Source organism: Protopterus annectens, chromosome 16.part0 (genome assembly GCF_019279795.1).
Source record: "Protopterus annectens isolate FY-2018-M chromosome 16.part0, PAN1.0, whole genome shotgun sequence".
Lineage (NCBI taxonomy): Eukaryota > Metazoa > Chordata > Ceratodontiformes > Protopteridae > Protopterus > Protopterus annectens.
In genome coordinates, this window is record NC_056750.1 from 215148372 (window position 1) to 215164814 (window position 16443).

Here is a 16443-nt window from a genome sequence, read left to right on the forward strand (position 1 = left end):
TTGTTTTTTCTGTGTGACCTTTTCACTCATTGTTTTAGGTATTTGGAGGTTTGACGTTTTGTTTTCATTGTAATGCCTTTCTGAGTTTCAGCCATGTGACATTACAAATGTATTCCATATCCATCACTTAGCCAGATCACCCTTTACTCAGTACTTGTTTCTGCACACTATTAACTGAATGGATTTAATTCATATCAACTGCTGGATAAGGAGAACCTTTTCCATATCTTCCAGCTCTTCTTCTCTTTATTTCTGGTTTGACTCTAGTGCTGCAGGAAAATTTCAGTCAACACAACTGGTCTCAGCAATTCTACAACTCTTACAATACAAACCTTGTAAACATGTTCCCCACCCAAAGATAAGAACACTTCATACACCCGTAGTTGTTTTATGCTTTTATCATTGACAAGACTCTTCCAGTCGTCTGACTCCCAATTTACAAACATTACCCAGGTACAAACCTTGCTCCCCCACTGCAACCCTGTTTCCAGCCAGCTGGCACACCACGTTACTACAGTTGTACCTCAGTTTGCCATGACAGTAGTGAGTAATAAATACCACTCTACTGCTTTAACCAGACCCACTACCACTTGACACGTTGATCCCCTAAAAGTGAGACTATTTAACACTTTCAAACAGCACTTACCCTGTACCCTACAAATTTTAAAGCAACTCTGAAATCCTCCAGATTTTGACTTAGCCCCCAATCTTCGCTGCATTCTAAGTCCATACCATCAATACCACAGCAATCTGACACTTCCCATATTATGCTAAATTAGCCCTTGATCTAGCTAGATATGCCATTGAATATGCTTTCTATAATTTTATATCGAGTCACACTACCAAAACCCTTTCCTTATCTCTACTTTTTGAGCAACACCCTTCTTACACTGTTAATGACACCAAATTCCCCTCCATAAGAAATCCACACCCACATATACATAAACACTAATTCCACCTTACCCTAAAACCCAGACGCCAGTTACCCTTCTCCACCAAGATACTATAGATCACTTCAGGATTTTAGTCCTATAAAATTGAAAACAGGCTATTTTTCCTTATTCAAGATTTATAAAATGTACAGCTTGGATAACAGTACTGATCAACTTCCTTTAATAAGGGGTTTCATTGAAAGAAATCCAAGGCAACAGACACATCGCTCACATATCCAAACTCACAGACTAATAAAAATAACTTGATTGAATTCAGGAGTATTACAAATAAACTAAAACAGTCACACTACTTCCTAATCACTCATCTCCCAACAAAGCTGTGATCATAGAATTTAATCACTCATCTCCCTAACATAGCCATGATCACAGAATCATAGATAAAAGTGGACTCCCCAGTCTTAGTTATCACTTCCCAAACTGTAATAAACAACAAAAGAGTATGAGAAAGTGCACAACTATTCACAAAAAACAACTTGAAAGCCTCCCCTCTAATGTAAAACACATCGCTAGATAACTATGTCCTCCATATGGCAACCAGTTCACATTTAGCTAAACAGAAATCGCTGTCTTTCAACAAGCAATATGTCTGTCTTATCTTCTTTCCCATCAAGCTCATCCAAATGTTAACTGCTCATATGAGATGGACATTCCATGGTTTGCATTTTATCACAAAATGCAAATATTTATTCAGTCTAGAACCTCTAGAACAGTATGACAAGTATATATATATATATATATATATATATATATATATATCTATATATATATATATATATATATATATATATATATATATATGTGTGTGTGTGTATATATAAATATATATGTATGTATATATATATATATATATATATATATATATATATATATATATATATATGGTTTACCACTGAAATGTCATCGTACCATTACACGGCTATGAAGTATTCAAACTACAGATGTTCGAATACTTCATATGTGTGCAGGTTACACGAGCGAAAGTTATATTTGCGAATGGACTATGTATTCGCAAATATAACGTTTGAAGGGATGTACAGGGATCATGGTACAGTGCGGTTAGGGAAATACATCCCTTTACCCACTGTAGTGCGATCTTGGAGTTGGAATATATAGTTAAGCGGGGCGTGGGGGGTGCAGGGGGACACAGCCCCCCACATAGTTTGGGTATATGTTATTTTCTGGAAAGAGTTATTCATTTGACTTGTAAGAATCCATGTCTATGGTTTACAACATTTAAAATAGGTGGGGGGGGCACACCCCAACACCCCCAATGTCAGGGGCTTCGCCTCCCCTTACTATATATACTAACTCCAGGATCGCACTAGAGAGGGGAACAGGGCACACCCACATATACATAAACACTAATTCCACCTTACCCTAAAACCCAGACGCCAGTTACCCTTCTCCACCAAGATACTATAGATCACTTCAGGATTTTAGTCCTATAAAATTGAAAACAGGCTATTTTTCCTTATTCAAGATTTATAAAATGTATAGCTTGGATAACAGTACTGATCAACTTCCTTTAATAAGGGGTTTCATTGAAAGAAATCCAAGGCAACAGACACATCGCTCACATATCCAAACTCACAGACTAATAAAAATAACTTGATTGAATTCAGGAGTATTACAAATAAACTAGAACAGTCACACTACTTCCTAATCACTCATCTCCCAACAAAGCTGTGATCATAGAATTTAATCACTCATCTCCCTAACATAGCCATGATCACAGAATCATAGATAAAAGTGGACTCCCCAGTCTTAGTTATCACTTCCCAAACTGTAATCAACAACAAAAGAGTATGAGAAAGTGCACAACTATTCACAAAAAACAACTTGAAAGCCTCCCCTCTAATGTAAAACACATCGCTAGATAACTATGTCCTCCATATGGCAACCAGTTCACATTTAGCTAAACAGAAATTGCTGTCTTTCAACAAGCAATATGTCTGTCTTATCTTCTTTCCCATCAAGCTCATCCAAATGTTAACTGCTCATATGAGATGGACATTCCATGGTTTGCATTTTATCACAAAATGCAAATATTTATTCAGTCTAGAACCTCTAGAACAGTATGACAAGTATATATATATATATATATATATATATATATATATATATATATATGTGTGTGTGTGTGTATATATAAATATATATATATATGTATGTATATATATATATATATATATATATATATATATATATATATATATATGGTTTACCACTGAAATGTCGCTGCATTACCATTACGGCTATGAAGTATTCAAACTACAGATGTTCGAATACTTCATATGTGTGCAGGTTACACGAGCGAAAGTTATATTTGCGAATGGACTATGTATTCACAAATATAACATTTGAAGGGATTTACAGGGATCACGGTACAGTGCGGTTAGGGAAATACATCCCTTTACCCACTGTAGTGCGATTTTGGAGTTGGAATATATAGTTAAGCGGGGCGTGGGGGGTGCAGGGGGACACAGCCCCCCACATAGTTTGGGTATATGTTATTTTCTGGAAAGAGTTATTCATTTGACTTGTAAGAATCCATGTCTATGGTTTACAACATTTAAAATAGGTGGGGGCTACACCCCAACACCCCCAATGTCAGGGGCTTCACCTCCCCTTACTATATATACTAACTCCAGGATCGCACTAGAGAGGGGAACAGGGCATATACCTGTTTTGAGGAAATGAGTTTCAGTCAAATGATAGAAGGTATCATTCCCATTCTTGGTGGCCATACCTCTCAATTTCTTAATGCAAGAAATGTGGAGAAAGCCAAAATAATGGAGAGGAAACGGGCCAACAATAGGAACAGATTTTAATTATTGCTCTCATCAACTTAGAAAATTGCTAGAATAACACACTTTGTATTATCATGCATTTTCTGAAGGTTATGAAGTCTGAAACTCAAATGTCTGTCATTATTTAGTGACTTCAATCTTCACTGATTTGCCTGAAAACCACACATTTTATGATGATGAGACCAAAATATGTAGCAAATATCTGGTCATTCTGTGAAAATCTGGACAGTTGAGAGTGATGTCTGTTGGCAGATGCACCTCCGTAGACTTTCTAAAAGTGAATTCTGATCTGCCTCAAATCAACCCACCTCATACATCTCACCTGGCTCCCGTCAATCCACAATAGATACCCTCCATTTCCTGCAAGAAGATAAAAAAGACTTCTATTAAAAACTGTAGTAGTCAGTGCTGTTCCCACAGGCAATGACAATATTCTATCTGGGTGTATACAGTTATCCAAGGACCACATTCTATCACTGTAGCTTCATTATCTCTTCTCAAATAACATGGGATCTTTGAAAGAAGCCAGTCATAGCAAAACCCATTTCTAAAGTCCCTAAAGCAGACTGAACCATAGATTTTAGACCTAAATCTATATTACCAGCCCAGGGCAACATTCTTAAAAAAATAATATTCACTCAACTTTCAGATTACATTTAAAAATACAGCATATTTTCCCCCACAACAATGTTGTTTGGTCTAGTCACAGCACAGTATCATACCTATGACATACTCCTAAGCATGAACAAAGGCACACTCAGAGATTCAATGTTTATTGACCTGATTAAACCCTTTGAACTACTATACCATGAACTCCTTATAAACTCCATTATCACAGCTGGCATCAGACAGTATTCTATCTCTCTCCCTCTCTTAGTTCAGGACTTTCTCACCAATAGATCATTTCAGGTCTAAATCTTCTTTTCTTCTTTTACTTTCACCTGCTCCTGTTAGGGGTCACCACAGCGGATCATCTGTTTCTATTTCTTCCTGTCCTCTGCATCTTGCTCTGTCACACTAACCATCTGCATGTCCTCTCTCACCACATCCATAAACCTTATCTTAGGCCTTCTTGTTTTTCTCTTACCTGGCAGCTCCATCCTTAGCATCCTTCCCCCAATATACCCAGATTTCCTCCTCTGCACATGTCCAAACCAATGCAGTCTCACCTCTCTGGTTTTGTCTCCAAATCGTCCAACTTGAGCTGACCCTCTAACATACTCATTTCTAATCTTGCCCATCCTCATCACATACAATGTCAATCCTAGCATTTGTAACTCTATCACATCCAGGTTTGACTCCTGTCTTTTTGTCAGTGCCACCAACTCCAACCCATATAACATAGCTGGTCTCACTACCATCTTGTAGACCTTCCCTTTCACTCTTACTGGTATCCGTCTGTCACAAATCATTCCTGACACTCTTCTCAACCCACTCCACCCTGCCTGCACTCTCTTCTTCACCTCTCTTCCACACTCACCATTACTCTGAGCTGTTGATCCCAAGTACTTAAACTTATCCACCTTCACCAACTCTACTCTCTGCATCCTCACCATTCCTCTATCCTCCCTCTCATTCACACACATATATTCTGTCCTAGTCCTGCTGACTTTCATTCCTCTCCTGTCTAGAGCATATCTCCACCTCTCCAGGGTCTCCTCCACCTGTTCCATACTCTCATTACAGATCACAATGTCATCCACAAACATAATAGTCCATGGGGACTCCTGTGTTCTCATCTGTCAACCTGTCTGTCACCATTGTGAATAAGAAAGAGCTCAGAGCTGATCCTTGATGTAATCCCACCTCCATCTTGAATGCATCAATCACTCCTACCACATTTCAAGTCTACATCTGCCCACGCATATCTCTCTCATCAGTGCCACACAAGTGTCCTCCTGAGTGACCAATCTTATCTCCAGTACTCGTCTTCCTGTTTAGCAATAATCTGACTGCAGCAGTTCCACAAATCACTTCATTCTTTACCCTGATCAAATGGCCATTTATAGGGGCAGCTGCTCCTCTGCCACTATTAAGAAACAGAAGATGACCTCAACCTCTTTTCCCATTGGCTTATCATAAACTGATTCCAAACCAAAGAAAATACTAAAGCCATAATATTCAACACCAAACAAAAACATCATAGTGGTTGGCATAATGGTTAAAGTGTTTACTTAACAAACATGAGATGCAGGGTTTGATTTTTCACCCTTGGGGGAATTACTCAGGCTTAAAATGACCCACAAGGGCAACTAGTGTAGTAATTGTCTATGAATTTATAACAGCTCCAAAGCGTTGGGTCATACAATATAGCAGTACCAAATTCTTAGCAGCAACCCCATGCTTTATGTGACTCACGATCTGGTTTGACAAAAACTTAAACTTCCAATTTCATGTTACTAAAACCAAATCAAAAATCAATTTACTTCTATTTTGAGCAAGAAAGCTTTCACTTCCTTATACCTCACAGGAGAGCATTAATTGTCCAAGGTATCCTGCTGACTCAATTAGAATACAGCCTACCTCTCATAGCTAATGTCTCCAGCAAAGCTTTCATTGTTCTAGAAACTGATAATAATATTTTCAAATTTATCTCCTTAGCTTTCAAAAGATAACATCACTGTCATGTACTCTCTAAAGCAAGTTTTTGATGCCACTCATATATAAATAACTAAACTCACATGCCTTCTCCTTTTTTGTCCAGATGAAACATTAAATACTTATTACATACGACCTTAGATCTCTCTCTCTCAGACTACACCCTCCGCCCCTTTCTCCCTGAGAAATAAGATACTCACTACAGAACAGTTTCTCAATAATGACCCCCCACATTTGGGAACGCTTCTCTACCAAACTCTATTTAATTCCCTCCAAGCAAGAATTCTGATTAACTCTGAGAAATACTTGACTAAACTAGTCATTTGTAAATACTACCAAAAATGAAGCACTGACTAAATTATAAATTCACACCTCCCTACTCTGCCTCGCTAACATAGTAATTTTATTGTACTGTACACTTTCCAATGATTGTTCTCTGCTTGACCTTCCTCTCACCATCCCCCTCTTTCCTCACTTTTTCCCTTTCTACTTCTAATCTACCTACCTACCTTATGTTTGTACATACTGTAAATAGTTCACTTTAATAAAACTACAATTGTTTGCATGCTGTTTTTGCTGCCTGTCACTAATTAGTAACATTGAGTCATAATTTGCTATTTGTTTCTGTTACTCCATACACACTGTAGTTTAATTCTCCAAAGGATTTTTGATAGTTATTTTCTTATTTATGCACTTTCTTTGTGAAGAACTGTTGCCACTTTTTCCCTGTATGAACATGAAAATGGTCTATTAAGATCAGTGCCTAGGTATGAAATGGAAAAAAAAATATTTAAAAAAATGTTTACTTTGCAAAGTAAGTGCATTATATAAAATAATCCTGCAGATTGTGGCAAGCATTCACATGGCATCATAAGTGACCAGTAACTGTACAGTACTGAGGCACCAAATGCATTGGTCTGAGATCTACTGTAGATTAATAGCTTTAACCACAGGTTAACTCCTAGTGCTTCTGAGTGAATAACTTAAAGAAAACTGTCAAAAAGCTACTGAGAATCACATCTAGTGAACTAATGTTCATAACAAATAGTGTTGCATGCCCTTCTGAAATGGTTCTCTTTATATGCCCTGACTTATTTTTCTTAAAATACTGAAATCCATATTTTGCTCTAGGCTTACAGTCAAAATGTTTGACCTGGAGTTTGACCAGGAGAACCAATTAAAAATGACACTAACTACTACCCTTGATGTATACTTTATAACGGTATAGTCTATACTGTGTATTGTATAATGTATAATAAACACTTTATTTTTTTCTGTGTCATAAGATGAGACTAAATATAAACTTGTAGCCATAAGGAAATTATTGTGTGAGAAATGACAGTTATTTCAAATTCCTATTCCATAAAAAGTATATCATATGTTTCATTGCCTGTCTCTGGTTAGTATACATGTTGGAGGGGGACACACCAAACCAATAGTGTGACAAGTATCTCTCTTTATACACACACACACACACACACACACACACACACACACACACACACACACACACACACACACACACACACACACACATATATATACTTTGTTGTCTTGTTTCTGAATTAGATTAATAAAATTGCTATAAATTTTAAAGTTATAAGTTAAATACATACAAACAAACACTAAAAGTGTATTGCATGTGATTAAAAGTCTTACATCACATCAAATATCGAGCAGTCATCAAAACATTGAATGAGATGGTTTTCAGAAGCAAAACTCTCAGGCCCAAAACAGTCATGGACATCAGGTTTAATCTGGAGTCATCTGAAACTGAAAAGATATATATTTTATAATACATGAGAATTCCAGTCACAGATCAACACAAAGACTGTAACATTTTTATTCAATTTTGCTGAACAGATCATTCTCACTAGGCCAATGGCATCTTTTCAGAGGAGACCTGAGATGATATTCATACTGACTAATGGAAATTTGGTCAAGCCACCAGGGAATGTCACCTACTCTTTAAAGTCCCAGAGGGTCATATAGCAGCAAAGAAGATTCCTAAAGGAAGCAGCAGCATAGATGAGGAGAAGAGAAAATCTATGGTGAATTTGGAAGTAGAAAGTGAGTATCTTCTTCTTCCAGCTTTTTCCAAGTTAGGGGTCGCCACAGCAGATTACCCATCCTCTCATGATTGGCAGTGGAGTTTTACAGTGTCGAGTTGTCAGCCCGACGCCCAACCTTCCACAGAAGGCACACATGCACACACTCACACCTAGGGCCAATTTAGAGTGTCCAATACACCTACAGCATGTCTTTGGGATGTGGGAGGAAACTGGAGCACCCAGAGGAAACCCACATGACCACAGGGAGGACATGCAGACTCCACACAGAAGGCACACCAGCCAAGAATCGAACCGGAGAACCTCTTGCTGTGAGGCGGCAATGCTAACCGCTGCACCACCATGGCCACCTGGAGAAAAAATGTTCAATATGGAGCTTCAGTATGTGAACCGAGATTCCTGTTTGGTGGATGTTACAAATGAGCAGTGTTTAGCTGTCTCCATGGAGAAAGAATTAAGAGTGTCTTTTGAAGTGGTACAGATAACAGAATTGGTGTCAGGAGGGCTTGCCAATGATGTTTTGTTAAAATTAATTGAGCAGGATGATCCAGGTGACAGTTCTGTTTCATGGGGTGATATAGCAGATAACTTTCTTTGCAAGTGCTAAGGACGGTAATGTGGAAAAGGAACCCAGTGATGTGTCAGCAGAAAATGTAAAAAGTAAAAGAGGAAAGCAGCAACAAACCGAGAAGGTATCTGGTTTTATGGCAGCAGATAATGCAGTAAATAAAAATATGCAGTAGTGACAGCAGGCAAGAAAAAAAAAACAGCAGTAAGAAACTGTAAGTAAAACTGATTTTAGAAAGAAGTGAAGCCCAACTGTGTGAATAAGAACAAAAATGACTCTGTAATAGATATTATGTATGGGAAATTTGGTAACTATTCTGTGTTTTAAAGCTCAAGAAATTCAGACTTTTATACATATTGGGGCAGAGACTTTTTGTGACTAATCATTTGAAACTGATGGACTAATGATGACATTTCCAGAAGTGTGCAACAAAAAGGACATTTATCTGTGGAAGAGCTATTTGTTTTCTGGTAGTAATATAAATGCTACTTTACAGTTTAGAATTGATGAACTGGAAGAAAGAAATGTTAAAATGCATGCAGGGTCTATGTGAAACTGTTGATAATACTATGAAATTAGAGATGAGCGAAACATATGAAATGGAGAATGGAGGATGGAAGCTGTTTTAAAATGTGAAAAAAAAAAACACACGGAGAAACATTTGCCAGGTATTATTTTTGTGGCTGGTCAGACAGGAACATTAACATATGCGCAGCCTAAATTATGTTTCTTTTGTAGGGACTTTCCCATTTAATTAATACTTTTGACAAGGTACAATGTAACCAGTTTGGGGAGAAAGAACACAGAGCAAGAAGGGGTGTGCCTGAATGCAGTTTGTGTAAATAAATGAGACACTTTTGGATGGATTGTCATGAGTAAACATTAAATAATGAAAAAGAAGGTGAAAGGGAAAAACAGACATACAAAAAGAGGGTGGGGGAGAGGGTGAAGTAGGAGAAACTACAGAAGAAAATAAAAAAATGGAGGGGAAATGAGGAGGCTACATGTAGGAAGACATGTCAATAGAAGGTATTGATACTAATATTTTTTTGAAGTTATAGCCATTGAAAAATCTGATTCTGAGAATCAAGGATTATTTGTACATAAACCCAGGAAAAAATTCAATTTGCAAAGAGTAAGAATAAGACAAACATTTTAAAATATTTCCCTAACCTTAAAAAGAAGGAAATGCAATCATTTTAGAGTGCTTTCAGTAAATGTGAACAGTATTATTGATACTGTAAGAGGGTAGGGATACTAGAACGGTATGCTAAATATGATGTGGATATTATTTTATTTGAAGATGTAAGATTCCTGGCACACAAAGACAGACTGCAAGCAGAAATATTAAGGAACATAGGAAGTGAATGCTGTTCTGGAGTTGCTGTGTTGTGTAAAAACATACCAAGATATAAAGATACTAGATATAACATTGATAAGGATGAGAAGGTTAACTATTGTGGATGCGAGGTGGAGAGAACATGTTTATTAAATTATAGAATTATAGTGTTACATGAATATCTAAGTACTATGAAAAGCGAGAATCTGTTTTATCAAATATTAGACTACATGGTGGTTAACATGAAACTTATAATTGCAGAGGACTTTAATTGTGATTTAAGGGGAAAATGTAAAAAGAAAGGGGAGGATGATAACATTTGGTAAATTAGCTGTGTGTAACAAAAGTCAATGAACTTATAGAAGGGGTCACTTGGATCTGAAATTGATTATTTTGAATTATCGGAAGACTTGGGGGTAGCAGATGATGATATAGCTGTGATAGGGTTTTCAGGCCATTTGGTGATGGAAGAAATGGAAGTATATTAAAATAGGAAAGGGAATAAAAAGAATAAATGAGAAATTATGGGATGAAACTGGAGAGTAGGAAGCATTGCAGTTATGGAAGGATCATATAACCATGAATATATATATATATATATATATATATATATATATATATATATATATATATATATATCTAAAGCCATGAATGATTTCTATAAAAACTGATCTGAAGGGAGGAATGAATTTAAAAAGTAGTATGAAAAGTATTTTTGCAATAGCAGGATGATGTAACAAAGGAAGAGAGCATGAAGTATGGGAAAATATATAGAAATGTAGTAGAAATTTTGGATAAAAACATAGTATTACCATATGGGAAAAGACACGTAAGAGAAATCAAGAAAAAATGAAGAAATTACTGATTAGGCAGTGATATTATTTACAGGGCAGAGGGAGGGGTTATCTGCATATTTGGGTAAAATAGTAGAGAAGAGTATTTGTATAATGAGATAAATGAAAAATGTAAAAGGAGACGTAAAACAACACAAGACAAATAATGAGTATTTTAATACAGCATGTGGAAAATATACATAAGAGTAAGAAGAAAGAAAGAAAAGAAAAGAAAAGAGAATCCAGAAAGAGTTAAGGAAGAATTTGAAAAGGAAATTACTATTAGTGAATGAATTAAGAAAGTTAATGTTGATTCTGTATCAAGCCCAGACTGTACATGGTATGGAATGTACAAGGAATTAATGCATTGTCAAAAGTATAGTTTGTAAATGTATTAAATGAATGGTTAAAGGAAGGGTCTGTTTATTAAGAGCTATGTAGTGGGATATTAACATTAAATGGAAGAAAAATTAGAAAAATGAAGTATAAAAATTGGAGACCCATCACACTAAATAACAGAGGTTACACATTTTATGATAAGAATAATACAGAGCAGAATGGAATGAAGGATGAGGAATATTATGGAGGAAAGTATATATGGTATAAAAGGGAGGGGATGTCAAGAATTGTTATTGGTTGTGAGAAAAACTCTGCATGGTATATGTTAGAGGGAGGATGTGAACTTTATAATAGGTGATATTAGCAAAGCATCTGATATGGTAGGGCATGGTGCTTTGTGGAATGTTATGAAGAAGAACAGAATAGGTAACAGAATTAGGAGAGTGTGTATGTCAGCATATCAAAATAATAGACTGAGAGTATTAGTGAATGTGTAGCCGATAAAGAAACATGCATGAAGTGTGGTATGAGACAAGAGTGTCCCAGCAGTGGAATGCTGTTTGCCTTGGTGATGAATATGATAGTGAGTGAAGTAGTTTATAAAATGAAAGATGCTAGATATGTGATGCAAAATGAGATGATTCCAGTATTTTTTGATAAATGCCGATGATATAGTTATAATTACTAAGAAAAAAGTATGGATGAGAGAAGTGCTGGTTTCTCCAAATGGATATTTAAAGGAAATGATAATGACCTTGGATAAAGACAAAAGTAAGGGTTTGGCTATATTTTTCAGTGAATGAAGTATCTTTGCTAGGGATAAAATGTGGGAAAAATTACATAGTCATCATACAATGGGAGTGTTTGATAAAAGAAATTAAAGAAGTATGTCTTCTGTGGAGGAATTATAGATTAGTATTCAAAAAAAATAGTAATGGGTGCTAACCCTAACCATAATGCTGCCCCTTCCCCCAACCCTAACCGTACAGCTTAATATCATTAAAACCTTCTGTAGCACAGACGCTATTCAGACATGTTTGAGGCTAATGTTATGGGGCTATTTAGTTTTAATATTGGGAGAGGGAATAGTTTTCCTCTCTCGCTATTATTGATTTAATTTTTTCCTATTGTGTTTGATTGAAATACGTTTATCAGTGTCTTACATTCGACATTAGGGTGCTTCAGTCTTACACAGTAGATCCCTAAATATATATATATATATATATATATATATATATATATATATATATATATATATATAGGTTACCATCATTTCCCCTAAAACTCATTTCCCTGACAATTAGTACTGGCAGTGTGGAACACTGCAAGGCAAGTAAAAGGAATATATCCTTTTCCCCACTGTAGTGCAACCCTGGAGTTAGTATATATAGTTAGGGGGGCTGTGGGTAGTTTGGTTTGACTGAACAATATAAAACCAAAAGCAGAAACTATAAAATCAGACTAGGTGGGGGGCTCATCAGAAGGATGGCACTCTCGGGAGAAGAGCACGTCATTTATGGGACTTCAGTTTAATGTCTCATCAGAAGGATGGTGCTCTCAGGAGTGCAGAATGTCATTTATGGGACCTTAGTTTAATGTCTCATCAGAAGGATGGTGCTCTCAAAGGCATAGCATTTAATTTATGGGACCTTAGTTTAATGTCTCATCAGAAGGATGGCTCTCTCAGGAGCATATTACTTCATTTATGGGACCTTAGTTTAATATCTCATCAGAAGGATGGTGCTCTCAGGAGTGTAGCACGTCATTTATAGGACCTTAGTTTAATGTCTCATCAGAAGGATGGTGGTCTCGGCAGTTTAGCACGCCATTTATGGTACCTTAGTTTAATGTCTCATCAGAAGGATGGCGCTCTCAGGAGTGTAGCACATCATTTATGGGACCTTAGTTTAATGTCTCATCAGAAGCATGGTGCTCTTGGGAAAACAGCACGTCATTTATGGGACCTTAGTTTAATGTCTCATCAGAAGGATGGTGCTCTCAGGAATGTAGCACGAAATTTTTGGGACCTTAGTTTAATGTTTTATCAGAAGAATGGTGCTGTCAGGAGTGTAGCACTTCATTTATGGGACCTTAGTTTAATGTCTCATCAGAAGGATGGTGCTCTCAGGAGCACGATATGTAATTTATGGGACCTTAGTTTAATGTCTCATGAGAAGGATAGTTTTCCCAGGAGTGTAGCACGTCATTTATGGGACCTTAGTTTAATGTCTCATCAGAAGGATGGTGCTCTCAGGAGCACAGCATGTCATTTATAGGACCTTAGTTTAATGTCTCATCAGAAGGATGGTGCTCTCAGGCATGTAGCACGTCATTTATGGGACCTTAGTTTAATGTCTCATCAGAAGCATGGTGCTCTTGGGAGAACAGCATGTCATTTATGTGACCTTAGTTTAGTGTCTCATGAGAAGGATGGTTCTCTCAGGAGCATAGCACATCATTTATGGGACCTTTGTTTAGTGTCTCATGAGAAGGATGGCGCTCTCAGGAGCGTAGCACATCATTTATGGGACCTTAGTTTAATGTGTCATCAGAAGGATAACACTCTCAGGAGTGTAGCACATCATTTATGGGACCTCAGTTTAATATCATCAGAATGATGGTGCTCTCAGGAGTGTAGCACTTCATTTATGGGAGCTAGTATAATGTCTCTTGAGAAAGAAGGCGCTCTCAAGAGCACAGCACATCAATTATGTGACCTTAGTTTAATGTCTCATCAGAAGGATGGTGCTCTCAGGAGCACAATATGTAATTTATGGGACCTTAGTTTAATGTCTCATGAGAAGGATAGTTTTCCCAGGAGTGTAGCACGTCATTTATGGGACCTTAGTTTAATGTCTCATCAGAAGGATGGTGCTCTCAGGAGCACAGCATGTCATTTATAGGACCTAAGTTTAATGTCTCATCAGAAGGATGGTGCTCTCAGGCGTGTAGCATGTCATTTATGGGACCTTAGTTTAATGTCTCATCAGAAGCATGGTGCTCTTGGGAGAACAGCATGTCATTTTTGTGACCTTAGTTTAGTGTCTCATGAGATGGATGGTTCTCTCAGGAGCATAGCACATCATTTATGGGACCTTTGTTTAATGTGTCATCAGAAGGATAGCACTCTCAGGAGTGTAGCACATCATTTATGGGACCTCAGTTTAATATCATCAGAATGATGGTGCTCTCAGGAGTGTAGCACTTCATTTATGGGAGCTAGTATAATGTCTCTTGAGAAAGAAGGCGCTCTCAAGAGCACAGCACATCAATTATGTGACCTTAGTTTAATGTCTCATCAGAAGGATGGCACTCTTAGGAGTGTAGCACATCATTTATGGGACCTTAGTTTAATGTCTCCTCAGAAGGATGGTGCTCTCAGGAGCATAGCACGACATTTATGGGACCTCAGTTTAATGTCTCATCAGAAGGATGGTGCTCTTAGGAGTGTAGCATGTCATTTATGGGACCTTAGTTTAATGTCTCATCAAAAGGATAGTGCTCTTGGGAGAACAGCATGTCATTTATGGGACCTTAGTTTAATGTCTCATCAGAAGGATGGTGCTCTCAGGAGTGTAGCACGTCATTTATGGGACCATAGTTTAATGTTTCATCAGAAGGATGGTGCTCTCAGGAGTGTAGCACTTCATTTATGGGATCTTAGTTTAATGTCTCATGAGAAGGATGGTGCTCCCAGGAGTGTAGCACATCATTTATGGAACCTTAGCTTAATGTCTCATCAGAAGGATGGTGCTCTCAGGAGCACAGCATGGCATGGCTCTCTCAGGAGCATAGTACTTCATTTATGGGACCTTAGTTTAATATCTCATCAGAAGGATGGTGCTCTCAGGAGTGCAGCACGTCATTTATGGGACCTTAGTTTAATGTCTCATCAGAAGGATGGTGGTCTCGGCAGTTTAGCACGCCATTTATGGTACCTTAGTTTAATGTCTCATCAGAAGGATGGCGCTCTCCGGAGTGTAGCACATCATTTATGGGACCTTAGTTTAATGTCTCATCAGAAGCATGGTGCTCTCGGGAAAACAGCACGTCATTTATGGGACCTTAGTTTAATGTCTCATCAGAAGGATGGTGCTCTCAGGAATGTAGCACGAAATTTTTGGGACCTTAGTTTAATGTTTCATCAGAAGAATGGTGCTGTCAGGAGCATAGCACTTCATTTATGGGACCTTAGTTTAATGTCTCATCAGAAGGATGGTGCTCTCAGGAGCATGATATGTAATGTATGGGACCTTAGTTTAATGTCTCATGAGAAGGATAGTTTTCCCAGAAGTGTAGCACGTCATTTATGGGACCTTAGTTTAATGTCTCATCAGAAGGATGGTGCTCTCAGGAGCACAGCATGTCATTTATAGGACCTTAGTTTAATGTCTCATCAGAAGGATGGTGCTCTCAGGAGTGTAGCAAGTCATTTATGGGACCTTAGTTTAATGTCTCATCAGAAGCATGGTGCTCTTGGGAGAACAGCACGTCATTTATGTGACCTTAGTTTAGTGTCTCATGAGAGTTCTCTCAGGAGCGTAGCACATCATTTATGGGACCTTTGTTTAGTGTCTCATGAGAAGGATGGCGCTCTCAGGAGTGTAGCACATCATTTATGGGACCTCAGTTTAATATCATCAGAATGATGGTGCTCTCAGGAGTGTAGCACTTCATTTATGGGAGCTTAGTATAATGTCTCTTGAGAAGGAAGGCGCTCTCAGGAGCACAGCACGTCAATTATGTGACCTTAGTTTAATGTCTCATCAGAAGGATGGCACTCTCAGGAGTGTAGCACATCATTTATGGGACCTTAGTTTAATGTCTCCTCAGAAGGATGGTGCTCTCAGGAGCATAGCACCACATTTATGGGACCTCAGTTTAATGTCTCATCAGAAGGATGATGCTCTCAGGAGTGTAGCATGTCATTTATG

General features: G+C 37.7%; 1 gene segment (V, D, J or C); it reads right to left on the minus strand.

Moving 5' to 3' along the window:
- LOC122791016 overlaps window positions 1–16443 on the minus strand; it is a 136319-nt gene that overhangs the window by 14342 nt on the left and 105534 nt on the right. The window contains 1 exon segment of the C gene segment in view: window positions 8021–8134. Coding sequence covers window positions 8022–8134 — 113 coding nt within the window.